This window comes from Paramisgurnus dabryanus, chromosome 18 (genome assembly GCF_030506205.2).
Source record: "Paramisgurnus dabryanus chromosome 18, PD_genome_1.1, whole genome shotgun sequence".
Classification (NCBI taxonomy): domain Eukaryota; kingdom Metazoa; phylum Chordata; class Actinopteri; order Cypriniformes; family Cobitidae; genus Paramisgurnus; species Paramisgurnus dabryanus.
The window spans coordinates 24,844,583-24,855,211 of record NC_133354.1 but is presented as its reverse complement, the minus strand read 5'-3'; the positions used below and the strand labels follow the sequence as shown (position 1 = coordinate 24,855,211).

The following is a 10,629-nucleotide window of genomic DNA, read 5'->3' as shown; positions in this document are numbered from 1 at the left end:
TTCCCACATTTTATTAGTAAATGCATTTTATGAGAAAATCTACATAATGAAGTATTTTTATTGTTAATAATATTTCTCAATATTTTATAGTTAATTATTATTCTAATAATTATGAATATATATGATGAATAAATAAATATATATTTATTGCTTTGAACAAGAAACACAAAAAATGCATTATAACTTGGAGATTTACAACAGACTGAGATTACACTTAATTTTCGTGCACACCCTGTACATATCAAGTAAAATAAATGAACAAAAACAATAAATACAGACAGTGTAGTAGGGTGTTTTCACATTTTTAAACCAAGCCTCGATTAAGATATATAAATATCGTAAAAAAGTATATAAATATCTTGGTTTGGGACTTTTCATCACTTTTAACGTCTCCAAATATATAACAAATTCCTCCTTAAACACCAAAAAAACATGGGGGAGTTTTACAAAATTTACACTTATGAATGTAAAATTTTGTCTATGGGAAATATTGATGGGATTTTTTTTTTCGAGAGAGAACGCTAACTTCCGGGTTGGTTTACAAAAATACATCATCCCTGCGGCACATTAATCGTGTTTTATTTATTTATTATTATTATTATTATTATTCGTCATTTTAACATATAAGCTTTTATTCATTTTGTAAATAAAAATAATATGAAAACTCATTGGCTGCAGCCAAACCTTTCCCTTTAACTGTAATTGGACGTCCTTGGACTTTCTAGCCTCTGATTGGATAGAGTCCTCCAATAGCGGTCTATGCGGTAGTAACGTCACACAGCAATGGCACCCTTGCAGCTCGGTAAGTGCTTTACATTTATTCATAACGATTCAGTTCGCTTTATTTAACTTCTTAGTAATTATGAATACTTCATCACTGCTACACATCTTTTGTTTTATTAGCACTGAATAATAAAGCAAAATATAAATGTTCCGGTAGCTTATTCACGTTAAATACTGGTTTAGTAAAAGACTGGGTTGGGTCAGTCTGTGTATTTTGTGCATAGTCTCTGTTTTAAGTTACATTTTATTATGTTTTCGTTCCGTTTAAATCGCTTGTTTGCTAACGTTTTTAATGTTTCCCCTTAAACGGGACAGAAAAGCAACGAGGGCGGCTTGCTGCCCTTGCCATCGCTGCAGTGGTGATTGTGGTGGGCATCCCTCTATGGTGGAAGACCACCCAGACTTACCGCGCCTGGCTGCCGTACTCTGAAATCAGCGAGCTTGATACGTTACGGGTACACATGAAGTTTAACGTTTGTGTAGTTTGAGTCATGTTTTTTAACTAGAATGAGCTAACTGTTTGTGTTTGACAGCTCCAGTTAAGTGTTGATATAGAGGTGGTCTTCTCACGGGGTACACTGTCACCAGAACAGCAGAAAAAGGTTCCACTCAGCCATGTTAGTGAAAAAGAGCATGAAGTGGATGGTAAGTGATGGATTTTGTTCCTTCCTTGAAACTACAAAGATGGTATGACATAAAACAGCTGTTGTCTATGAAGAGATTGATAAAACATATTTGTCTCTTCAGCTAAAACAGGTTTGCGGTACAGATTTGAAACCAAATATCGCACCGCCACTATAATGGAGGAAGATGCTTTGAATCAGCCCACTGCTGCAGGTAGAAAGAAACAATTAGATCTAAAGTAAATGTTAGGGGTGTACTGATAACACACCGATTTATTAAAGTACCGATATATGTATCATTAATAATTTTAATAGATTTTGATTCTTGATCTTTTTCCTTCTCTGTACACAGAGGCAGATCTGTCCCTGCATATGCTCACAGAGAGTGCTTGTGGGTCTGTGGTTGTGTATGTGATCCCGAAGTCCTCCAGCCTTTTGCCAAAAGTGAGATCTTAAGCACATGTGTCATTCATTCAGGTCACAAACAGAATCACTCCTAATGCTAACTAAATGTTTTCGGTCTCAGGATGTGAACGTGTATGTGGGGCAACGACGCACTGCGCTACTACGCTCTTCTCCTGTTAGAGACTCCTGGAGTTTAAAGGAGGTCCTGGCAAATCTGGATCCGCAAGTGGAGCAGGTAGTGGACACCATGTCCTTCAGTCACCGGGATATTATAGCTGCTCTGAGCGACCGTGTCCGCTTAACCAAAGTGACTAAGGAGAGTATGGCAGATAGCATGAGGGCCATTAAATCCAGTCCGGGTGAGTATCGTTACTCTGGTTTTGTCCTGTTTGTATTGCACCTTATGAACTAAAATGTACACAAATAGTTTCTCGAGAGACAATTAGCAAACGCTGTGGAAAAAAGTTACATGTCTTTACGGGATCTTTACGGTATGTGTGTGAATGCACACACAGATCGCAGAAAGTCATTGGGAGTGTGAATGAACCAAAAAACAAAGACAAATCCCCGACACATTTTCTGTGTATTTTATTTTCTGTAATCTCTGTGTAAAAAGGGTTACAATATTTGCATGCCCTATTGCCCTTTCTTGTGATCGAAAAAGAGTGTCAAAGGTTTAAATCTGTGTCTAAGTGCTTTTTCTTTTGTTTCATAGGCTATGAGATCACATTCAGCCTGCTCAACCCAGACCCAAAATCACACAATCTTCACTGGGATATCGAGGGTGCCGTTTATAGCTACATTCAGCCACTTCTGAATAAACTTGCCCCCATAGCAAACTTTTCTGTTGATTCTCAGGTACCCAGAGACACATCATTTCTTAAGAATATGAAACCTAAAAGTTGTGGCTGTAGTTTGTCAAATATGCTAGGATATTTGAACAAGATATCTGTACTTTTCAGATTCTGTATTATGCTGTTCTGGGTGTTAACCCTCGATTTGACAGTAGTATGTCTGCCTATGCACTCCGTGCTGACAGTCTGTCGCATGTCATTAACCCTGTGGAGGCCAGACTAGGTGAGTAAGAGATTTTGCCTTTGACTTATATATACGAGATCCAAAAGTCTAATCAGGCTAGACTGATGTTATGCATGTTGAAATGTTAACATTGAATTCTTGAACTCTACAATTCACTTTTCTCAATCACAGGGTCCAATGCAGCTTCCTCTAACCCTGTGTTAAACTTCCTGCTGTATGTGCCAGATGCCAACCACTCTCCTCTCTTTATCAGAGACCACAGTAAACGGGAAGTGCCTTCCAATGCCTTTCACAGCCCCCGCTGGGGAGGGATCATGGTATTGTGTGAATGTATCATTGCAAACATTATAGCATGCATTAGATATATTATTTATGTGCCTTGATGCATGTTATAAATGGGTGTGTATTACATGGTTGATCGTTTTTCCATCTACATTCATAGGTGTACAATGTCAATGACATGTATGGACCCAATGCTCAACTTCCTGTTGACATAAACATTGATATGGCTAAAGTGATGGGTGTATTCTTGGCGCAGTTACGGTTAGTTTGTCGGTTTACTTTTTGTATCGATAATCTGGTTTCCATTACAGATTTGCACAAAAACGTTTGCGGTATTTAATAAATGTTGATTTAAAACTATTGTAGAATGATGCGTTTCCAGTGTTATGCAACTTAATTTTTCTTCTCACGATAGCTCGTTCCAAAAATTGACATATTTATGTATATCACAATTATGTATATCGCAGCAATTCCACTAGCCATTATTTTTCAATGAAGGAGATTCATGCGGGTTAACCAAGCATTAATGGCAATAATCAAAGGCCCTGCCCCAAATGGCGCACTTCATGTGGACTTTCAGTCACGTGGCCTTAAATTGTGCGCGCTCGCTTAGTCTACGAGTCCGTAGGGTGTCCCATCTGTCATTTTTACGCGCTGAAGTGTGCTCATCAGCGCCCCCTTTGCACCCTTAAAGCGGTCTTCAGCGAAGCCCGCACTGCCTCAGGCTTCACGCACTTTACCTACCCAGAAGTCCTTTCGAAAGAGCAATCAGATGATGGATGGGAGTAGTTCACGCTGATGGGCAACTTTTCTTCCTATTTCGGGCGTGATGCTCAAATCTGTACCAAAATATAACCCCAGCGCGCCCTCGTGTCAAGGGTCCTCTAAGCTCTGCACTTCATGATGTCATCAAAGTGTGGACCCTAAGGAAGTCCACAAGTACAGAGTGTGCCGTTTGGGACAGGGCCTTATTCTTGGGTGGGCCACATATGAGGTGTTTCTAGGAGGTTATAGTATGCAGTTTTGCATATTTAAAAAATGATCATGTGACTGATCACGCACGTCAGGTGACCTGTAAATGCGAAAAACTGTTTCCGTTGCAGTTTTATGAGATATTCCTGTGAAAACCACCTCTTTAGATCGTAAAACCTTTATACACTATACTGGTGTTTTTGATGTTCAATAATATCTGTCAGTTTTGCTTAAATGCAGTTTGCCATTTCTTTTCATGCTTTTTGCCTCATTGTTGTCCCTCAACATTTTATCAGACTTCTTCTGGGTATCCAGCGCACTCATCCTCCCCCAGGCTTCATGCTGCAAAGTCCAGGCAATGCTGGACTGACCGACTGGGAGCTGGACCGACTCCTGTGGAGCCGAAGCGTTGAGAACATCGCCACCGCCAGCACCACCATCACGTCGCTCGCTCAGCTGCTCGACCAGATCGGAAACATTGTCATCAATGACAATATCGCACAGCAGGTGGGAGATCCGCACCGATGTGTACCTTGATAAAATGTATGATAAACAATGTACAAAACAGAATTAAATGAATTCATAATCTGCTTTTATTATTTTCTCCCAGGTCTCCAGTGCAGTGACTTCACTCCAATCCGCTGTTGCTGAGTTGGAAGCTGGGAATTTGGCATTTGCACTTCAGTACAGCAGGGAGGCTATTTTGGCTTCAGAGAGGGCATTTTTTGATCCCTCTCTTTTGCATCTTCTCTATTTTCCTGATGACCAGAAGTTTGCTATCTACATTCCTCTTTTCTTACCCATGTGTGTACCTATTGTGCTCTCGCTGCTGAAAATTGTGAGTGAAGTTAGGCGGAAACGTGCAGATAGGCAAGCCAAAAACGACTGAGAGATGATTAAAGGCAGCACGTGTGTTTTTATTTTATATTTATAAAATTAAAATCTAGTCATGGTACATTAAAGCATATGTCAGTATGTGAATTCTGGGGAAAATGTTGCTGCTTCAGTTTTCTGCAGCCATGCTTGAATATTTCATGAATGAAAATTGATTATGTATGGGTGCAGTTTGTTCAGGGTTTTTAAGTGTTTGCACTTCATGTCTTGTTTTGACACTGTAATACCGGATGCATCTCTGTTTTATTACTGTTTATGTTTGTTTTTTATTTTTAAAATAGCCAATTTTGAGCCATAACACAAAATGCATACATGCACGTTACAATAACCAGAAACTTTGAATTTGTGGGTGCTTAAAAACTTTAAAATTGGCTGATGTACAGTTTTCCTAATTGTTAATATTTTTCTTTATGCTTTGTTGTATGATAAGTAATGATAAATTTGTAGGATGAGGAGAAATCATCTTTCATGCCTTTTTGTTTACAAATCCCACAGCTCACATACAATTGAGAAGATGTATAATGTGTTTCTGTTCTTTTGCTAGAAGAATAAAGGAAAGCTTTATTATACAAATACAAAACCTTTAAAAAATACTTTATGTTTTGATTTGGCAATTGACGCAGATACAACTCTAATACAGATCCAATAAATAATTTATCAACCCCAAAAATGTATTTGCTCGAATTACGTTCATTATGGGTCTAACATAACATTGGCAATAAAATGCGTTATGTCAGACAAAATGTTCTTATGCTAATTAAAAACAAATATGATTTGTTTAATGTCTAAAAGACTGGTATTATTCCGCGTGGAAAATATGTCACGTGTATTATTCCGCGCTGCGTAGCTCCACTGCGCAGGCGCGAGTGTGTTGAGGGAGAAAGGCCTCGGCGCCATATTGTGAGGGATTTTACCGTTTTCTGTTTTCGAAAAGTAAACGTTTACTTTATTTTGTGAACGTATCTATACGCAGTAGTGTTAAGTTGTTTGTTTTATACCGGCTGAAGGATATAGCTAGTTCTTTGTATTATTGGCGTACCGTCATGTCAGGCGGCAGCGTAATTCGAGGCCCTGCTGGAAACAACGACTGTCGGATTTACGTGGGTAATCTACCACCTGATATTCGCACCAAGGACGTGGAGGATGTGTTTTATAAATACGGAGCAATTCGGGATATCGATCTTAAAAACAGAAGAGGCGGTCCGCCGTTTGCATTCGTAGAGTTTGAAGATCCAAGGTAAATACACAAATTAAACAAACACGGCCTCTCCCGTATCTATGCGACCGAACCGATGTGAAGACAATATTTCCGGAGCTGTTCTTTGATGTAAAAAAAAGTTAACTAAAACGACTAATACATATTTTAACATAGTTTATCATTCAATTACGAATTGCGTAGACAAAATTACATTATGCGTTCGTATAAAGTCCATAGTTGTCACGTGTCGTCATCAAGGAAGTTTGTATCTTTCAGCTGGACCATTAAATAAGAATATTGAGACCTGTGTGTAACAAGTACAATATAAATAATGTTTTTCTTATTATTACCATTATAAACCATCAACTATTTGTTTTTTTCCAGCAGGGAAGTTTAAGTTTCATGCATTTATCATGTTGTCCATTCTTGTTTTTGGTGAACCATAAGGATGCACCACTGGAAGGCACTGAACTTTTTTTGCATCTCTTTAGGGATGCAGAGGATGCTGTATACGGACGAGATGGCTATGACTATGATGGCTATCGTCTTCGAGTGGAGTTCCCAAGGAGTGGTAGGGGAGGTGGAAGAGGTGGAGGTGGAGGTGGTGGAGGAGGTGGTGGTGGAGCTCCAAGAGGCAGATATGGCCCTCCATCCAGACGCTCTGAGTACAGGGTCATTGTGTCAGGTAAGTGAGCCGACAGATCAGTTATATAACTGTGCGTTAACAACGCCGCTGGCAAGAGCATAAAAACGCTCTGTCAAGCCGGCATGGCTGTAGAAAAAGATTAGTGGACGCTCTGATGATTGAATGCATTCTCTGGAATCCTCTCTTATGGCAAGCCACTTCGGTTGGTTTCCGACTTCCAGTTGGTTGCCGCCGGACCACGTCATAACTCATTACCATAAAGTTGAGCTGATTTTAACTCTCCTCGACGCTCACACGGCCAAAGACGCGCCACAGCTTGCCGCCTGCTCTAATTTAAAATGAATGAATTCCGGTCACTTTGCCACTCTTGACGGTGTTGGTGTGAATGCGAATGGCGTTTTTCGCACAAAGTTGGATGCTTGAACATTTTGAGTTGGTGCCATTTGCGCATGCAAATCAGATTGCAGATTGAATTGTGAAATATATAAAATTTTTATACATGTGCCATTTTTCTACAAGTGGGCAGTCTCCACCTCTCGCTATCTCTGCTTAACTGTTTTTTGTTTGTTTTATGATTTCAGGACTTCCTCCTAGTGGCAGCTGGCAGGACCTTAAGGATCACATGCGTGAAGCAGGTGATGTATGTTATGCTGACGTATTCCGGGATGGCACCGGCGTTGTGGAGTTTGTGCGCAAAGAAGACATGACCTACGCCGTTCGAAAGCTGGATAACACTAAGTTCCGGTCACACGAGGTAGGTGTGAGTTTATAAATGTAGACCGCCATTGGACAGGACAGGGCATAGCTTAAGGATTTGGGAATTTCAAGGTAAGATTGATGTCAGAGACACATGATGGAGCCACATGGACTAGGAGGATCCATGGAATGGATCTTTTGAATGTAAGTGGCCGTATACAAAGAGAACTGCCAGCTATGCTGCCATTTGGGATGGCGCACATAAATCTTAGGGTGCTTTCAGACCTGTAGATCAATTGCTTTGTTCTGAAACCGGTGTCTACAATGTTGCAATTTCATATTGGTTCAGTTCGCATTAACAAAGGCAATATTTCCGAACATACAAGACTTTGTTCCTTCAAGTCACGTGCGAGTAAACTCTCCTTTAATTGGTGCATAATCTGTTTATTTTCCATGATTCCGCCCAAAGTTATCTGTCATGATTGACAGACAGCAGCCTTGCGGGATTATTCTGTGGCTTTTTTGGTAACTGGTTATATTACTTACAATGTATTTATTGCAGAGAAGAGCAATTAGAAAACATTTTATAAGGAACAGGTGCGCTTTGGTTTTGAATGGCGCAGACATGCTCACCAGAACTCATCATTGAAGAGCTATCAGGTATGTTCATGGTTAAAAAGCATTATAAAACGGGCAGTTCTGGTTCTTCATTCTGATTGGTTGAAATGCATTCTAGGCTGTGATAAAATACCCCGGTAACCCCACGGTTCAGACCGCATCACATAGGTATCACTGCGCCATTGTTGCTGCTTACTGATTTATAAAAATAAACACCACAGTCTTTAATAATATTTTCATTGTGTCTTTGCTGCATCTGTGTTGGTTGGGAACTACGCTCCGTATCAGCCACACTTGATTCTGAGGGTCTACTTTGTTTGGCGGAAGAGTAATATTTGTACTAATATAATTACAACTTATTTGTGTTTTATTTGATGAAATCCCGCTATGCATATGAAGTAACCATTTTATAAAAGAAATAAGCCCCGCAAAGCAGTGGGGTTACAGTGCATTTTATAACAGCTAAGGGGGTTTTAGGCACTCTGCTTCACGTCATGCCTAACAACGCCCCTTAGCTTTTATAAAATGCACTGGTAACCCACTGCTTTGCGGGGCTTATTGCTTTAATAAGAGTCTCTTCGTTAATCCATTGGGTCGGATTGCTTTCAGGCTTATACCAAACTGCTCCAGAGTTTGTTTGTATTCGATCAGTTATTTTGGTACGGATCCGAGTGCGATTGCTGTGTTCACATATGCCTAAACTAACCGAACCACTGGAGAAAACGCACCAGATTCCGAAACAAAGGCTCAGGTCTGAAAACACCCTAAAACTGTTTCAAATGAGAGACAAACTGTTTATTGGTAGCCATGAATTAAAGTTCTGCATTAGAAATTTTTCAAATTGTGTGTTTCTCAGGGGGAAACTGCCTACATCCGTGTTAAAGTGGATGGTCCGCGGAGCCCCAGTTACGGGCGCTCTCGCAGCCGCAGCAGAAGTCGCAGCCGGAGCAACAGCCGCAGTCGCAGCTACTCTCCACGCCGGAACCGTGGATCACCCCGTTACTCGCCCCGCCACAGCCGCTCACGTTCCCGCACCTAAACATCCACTTGACAGCTAATTTGGCTGGCCACAATCATACACCCTTTGTCACCTTTTACTGGACCGACTGTTGTACTTCATTGCTCTCTCGACTTGTTTTGTCTCTTCATTTTCCCAGTTTGCTTTCTCATCTTTGGTTGTCACATAATATCCAAAGATTAGATTTTTATTTGACTGTCATTTTGCTAAAGACAGCTAAGCGTAGCTAAATGGGCGTTTTTTTCTCTTTATTCTTTCCCTGTCAATCCTTTTTTTGTTGTCTCCTATCCCATGACCCCATTGTGTCTTTGTGTTGCATTCACATTTAAACTGGATCTTCATAATCATCCCTTGTACTATATTTAAAACAAGGAGCATGTGTTGAAATGCTTTAAATAGTTCTGTCTTCAAGGATTAATCTGCTGCTGTTATTTTGTTAATCATATTTGGGGTGGAATTTTTTTATTTAGTTGGAAAACTGCTATTTTTACCTTTTCATGTGTTTCTATAGACAACAGAAGAGCAGGATAAAAGAAAGCTTTGGAATAAAGGATTTTGAAGCACAGTTCATTCATATTAGGATAAAGCGTTTTTGGAGGAGGAGGAGGAGCAGGCATTTCATTTGAGGCAATGGTATGACAGCAACCAGCCTTGGTCACCTTAAAAAAAAGGCAGTTTTATTTTCCTAAAAAGACCTCCAGTACTCTTAGTGCATTTTCTTAGTGCAGTTCCACGTTCGATTTGCTTTGCCGTTTCCCACCCTTCACAACACTCCCCTCCCTGTTTTATTTAGTTTGTATCACTAGTCATTGCTTCTAAGCGTGCATGCAGACTGTCTGGATGTTGCAAAGCTTGTGCATACATTAAAGATGGCTTTTTTAACATTTCGTCATTAAATCCAAAAACATTTTTGCCTGTCGTCCAAAATGTGCTGGGATTTGACCACTGTTGAACCCCTATGTAAATTTATAAAATGATAATACAAAGGCTTGCCGTGTAAGTTGTTTAGGGTCTTTTTTGTGCTATACATTAGTTATGATTGTTTTTTCAATTTAATAAGCACAATAAAATGGTGCTCTTAAATTATTTCCGTAGCATATCATACAGTCTGGTATCCTTTTTATCATATATATATACATACGGAAAAAAACAAATACCGCTCCAATGACCAATTTATAGAAGCAATGATAGATAAACACAGAAGCTCTTCATTTAGCTGTGATTCTAACTTGTTACCTCCCTCTTTTTGATTTTGCTGGTATTCAAAGGTTTGGATTGGAGGAGGGGCTCACTGTGTCCCGATCCTTGGAGCCGGATCATTGGATCAGTTCAGGATCAGGATTAGGATTAGGATAAGGATGGATACATACATGGAGCGGGATCAAATTACCGGGAGCGGGAACCGTAGGAGAGGATCCCAACCCCAGCTCCGCATCCCCTCACCAAACCGCAATTA

The 10,629-nt window shown here is 40.1% G+C and overlaps 2 protein-coding genes across 3 annotated transcripts; both read left to right on the top strand.

Moving 5' to 3' along the window:
* Positions 1-744: 744 nt before the first annotated feature.
* pigs (phosphatidylinositol glycan anchor biosynthesis, class S) lies at positions 745-5,703 on the top strand. The gene is made up of 12 exons (XM_065287453.1): positions 745-802; positions 1,099-1,238; positions 1,317-1,428; positions 1,531-1,620; positions 1,759-1,850; positions 1,933-2,170; positions 2,527-2,669; positions 2,774-2,888; positions 3,021-3,166; positions 3,292-3,392; positions 4,400-4,610; positions 4,714-5,703. Exons 1-12 carry the CDS (start codon positions 784-786, stop codon positions 4,990-4,992), a joined length of 1,686 nt encoding a protein of 561 aa, XP_065143525.1. The 5' UTR covers positions 745-783; the 3' UTR covers positions 4,993-5,703.
* A 142-nt stretch (positions 5,704-5,845) lies between these two features.
* srsf1b (serine and arginine rich splicing factor 1b) lies at positions 5,846-10,603 on the top strand. Of its 2 annotated transcripts, XR_012335417.1 has the most exons (5): positions 5,846-6,234; positions 6,687-6,880; positions 7,423-7,595; positions 9,012-9,806; positions 10,442-10,603. XR_012335417.1 is itself a non-coding variant. In XM_065287450.2 (4 exons), the coding sequence occupies exons 1-4, from the start codon at positions 6,041-6,043 to the stop codon at positions 9,192-9,194; spliced, it is 744 nt and encodes a 247-aa protein (XP_065143522.1). In that variant the 5' UTR covers positions 5,846-6,040; the 3' UTR covers positions 9,195-10,603. The 2 variants fall into 2 exon arrangements, 1 of the variants encoding a protein (XP_065143522.1); XM_065287450.2 differs by having other exon boundaries at positions 9,012-10,603.
* The last annotated feature ends 26 nt before the right edge of the window (positions 10,604-10,629 follow it).

What these genes read in the sequence shown, in the direction of transcription:
- pigs (XM_065287453.1), top strand. An exon ending in GCGAGCTTGATACGTTACGG is followed by an intron (nt 1,239 to 1,316) that starts GTACACATGAAG and finishes TGTGTTTGACAG; the next exon opens with CTCCAGTTAAGTGTTGATAT. An exon ending in AAAAGAGCATGAAGTGGATG is followed by an intron (nt 1,429 to 1,530) that starts GTAAGTGATGGA and finishes TTGTCTCTTCAG; the next exon opens with CTAAAACAGGTTTGCGGTAC.
- srsf1b (XM_065287450.2), top strand. Translation starts at nt 6,041, where the DNA reads ATGTCAGGCGGCAGCGTAATTCGAGGCCCTGCTGGAAACAACGACTGT. An exon ending in GTAGAGTTTGAAGATCCAAG is followed by an intron (nt 6,235 to 6,686) that starts GTAAATACACAA and finishes GCATCTCTTTAG; the next exon opens with GGATGCAGAGGATGCTGTAT. An exon ending in CTAAGTTCCGGTCACACGAG is followed by an intron (nt 7,596 to 9,011) that starts GTAGGTGTGAGT and finishes TGTGTTTCTCAG; the next exon opens with GGGGAAACTGCCTACATCCG.